Here is a 1,604-nt window from a genome sequence, read left to right as displayed (position 1 = left end):
CTCATGTGACTATTTGGTTTTCTTTCATCTCAAAAGGAAATATCTGCTAAACTCTCACAGCAATTCAGACTTTAGCATAAAATCATTTTCCTGAGACAGGGACTCATGTAGACACGGGAACCCCAGGAGAGGGGAGGCAAGGCCACGCAGAGAGACCCAAGTCAGTTAAAGGTTAGGATTCATTTCCAAAGTTCCCCACCTGCCCCTCCTTGTCTCCAAGCAAGGTTTAGGCCACTTACCTCTTCTAGCTGGATCTCCCGCTCATAAACCAACTTTCGTACCATGCTGGCCACAGACACCATCCAAGTCAGCATCATTATCAGTGGAAAAAAGAAACCGACATGGTTCAGGAATCTGTTAGGGCACAAGGCAGTCAGTATCCAAGGGCAAGCAAATCGGCTCTCCTCCCAGTCACTTGTGGCAAGTACTGTACCTGCATATGTTTTTTACATCTTTCTTACAAGTTACAAAGCCCTTTCAGGAGCAATGTCTCATTTGTCCATTTTAATAGGCCTGTGACTTAAGCAGGAAAGCTGTCATTGATGTCTAGATTTTTCAGGTGTGCAAACCCATAAAGGAGATCCATGAAGGAGACACAATGGGTTCAAGGTTCCTCAGGTGGCTACAGCCCAACCCAAGTCCTCTCTGACACCTGCTGTAGGCAGAGCAGGTCGCAGGAAGGAAAAGTCATTGATCCATGGCTACACCTCCACCCACACTTAATTGAGACCTTTATCTTCAGTTAATCATATCTACAAAATATGTGAAAACTGGAAAATGAACATCTCCCTTTCGATTTCCCCAACACCCAATTTTCACCCCCCTCTAACTGGGCTCCACTTCTAACACACACTTGAAATGACTCTTATCGAGAACACCAAAAGCAATATCTCGAAATCCAGTGGGCATTTTTCAGTCGCTTTCCTTCTTGGCTTCTCAGCTGTGTGTGATAACATTGACCATCCCTCCTCTCTCTCTTCTTTCAGCTTCCAGAACAACTTGGATTTCCAACCCTCTGCTTGGCAAGTTCTCAGTCTCCTTCCCCAGCAACTTCTCCTTTAAGTATCCTTCGAATGTGCACATGCTAACCACAATCCTGGGCCCATCTCCTCGCCCGTACTCTTTGAGCTCTAAATACACGTACTAATTATTTTATTCATTACTGAGACCAACCAAGTGTGCAAGCCATATTATTGGGCCTGGGATACACGAATAAACCAAACAGAAACTGGTCCCACCATTCACAAGCCTCCATTCCAGTAGGAGGTGGGAGGGCATAAAATAAGCCAGTAAACAAACATAATGTCAGGTAGTGGTGAGTGCTGTGAGGGAAACAGAGGCAGCTTAAGCAGCAGGGAGAAGGGATACTATTTCAGACAGGGTGGTTAGGTGAGGTGACTATGGAAGGGATATCTGGGCAGAGAAGTGATGAAGTAAGGATTTGGGTCATGCAGGTGTCTGAAGGAAGACTGCTCTAGGCAAAGCAGCAGAAAGTGCAGGGGCTGGCATCGGAGCCTGCAGGACACGGGTCAGGAGCAGCAAAGGCCTTCATGGATCAGCAGGGGATGGGTCGGAGCCTTAGCTAGGGCTAAATCACACAAAAA

General features: G+C 46.5%; 1 protein-coding gene across 1 annotated transcript in view; it reads right to left on the bottom strand.

Moving 5' to 3' along the window:
- The window catches only part of LOC103598729 (ATP-binding cassette sub-family A member 13-like), a gene marked incomplete at its 3' end in the record, with an annotated part of 258,136 nt that extends 257,227 nt beyond the window's left edge, over positions 1 to 909 (bottom strand). Inside the window, exons 1-2 of the mRNA XM_008582776.1 lie at positions 854 to 909; positions 240 to 354 (exon numbers count right to left, since the gene is read on the bottom strand). Of these exons, the coding sequence (XP_008580998.1) occupies positions 240 to 354; positions 854 to 909 (171 nt within the window). The remainder of the gene's footprint in view (positions 1 to 239; positions 355 to 853) is intronic.
- Positions 910 to 1,604: the final 695 nt, after the last annotated feature.

This window comes from Galeopterus variegatus, unplaced genomic scaffold, assembly GCF_000696425.1.
Source record: "Galeopterus variegatus unplaced genomic scaffold, G_variegatus-3.0.2 Scaffold2722, whole genome shotgun sequence".
Lineage (NCBI taxonomy): Eukaryota > Metazoa > Chordata > Mammalia > Dermoptera > Cynocephalidae > Galeopterus > Galeopterus variegatus.
The sequence above is the reverse complement of the archived record's forward strand: the minus strand, read 5'-3'. Positions and strand labels throughout refer to the sequence as shown.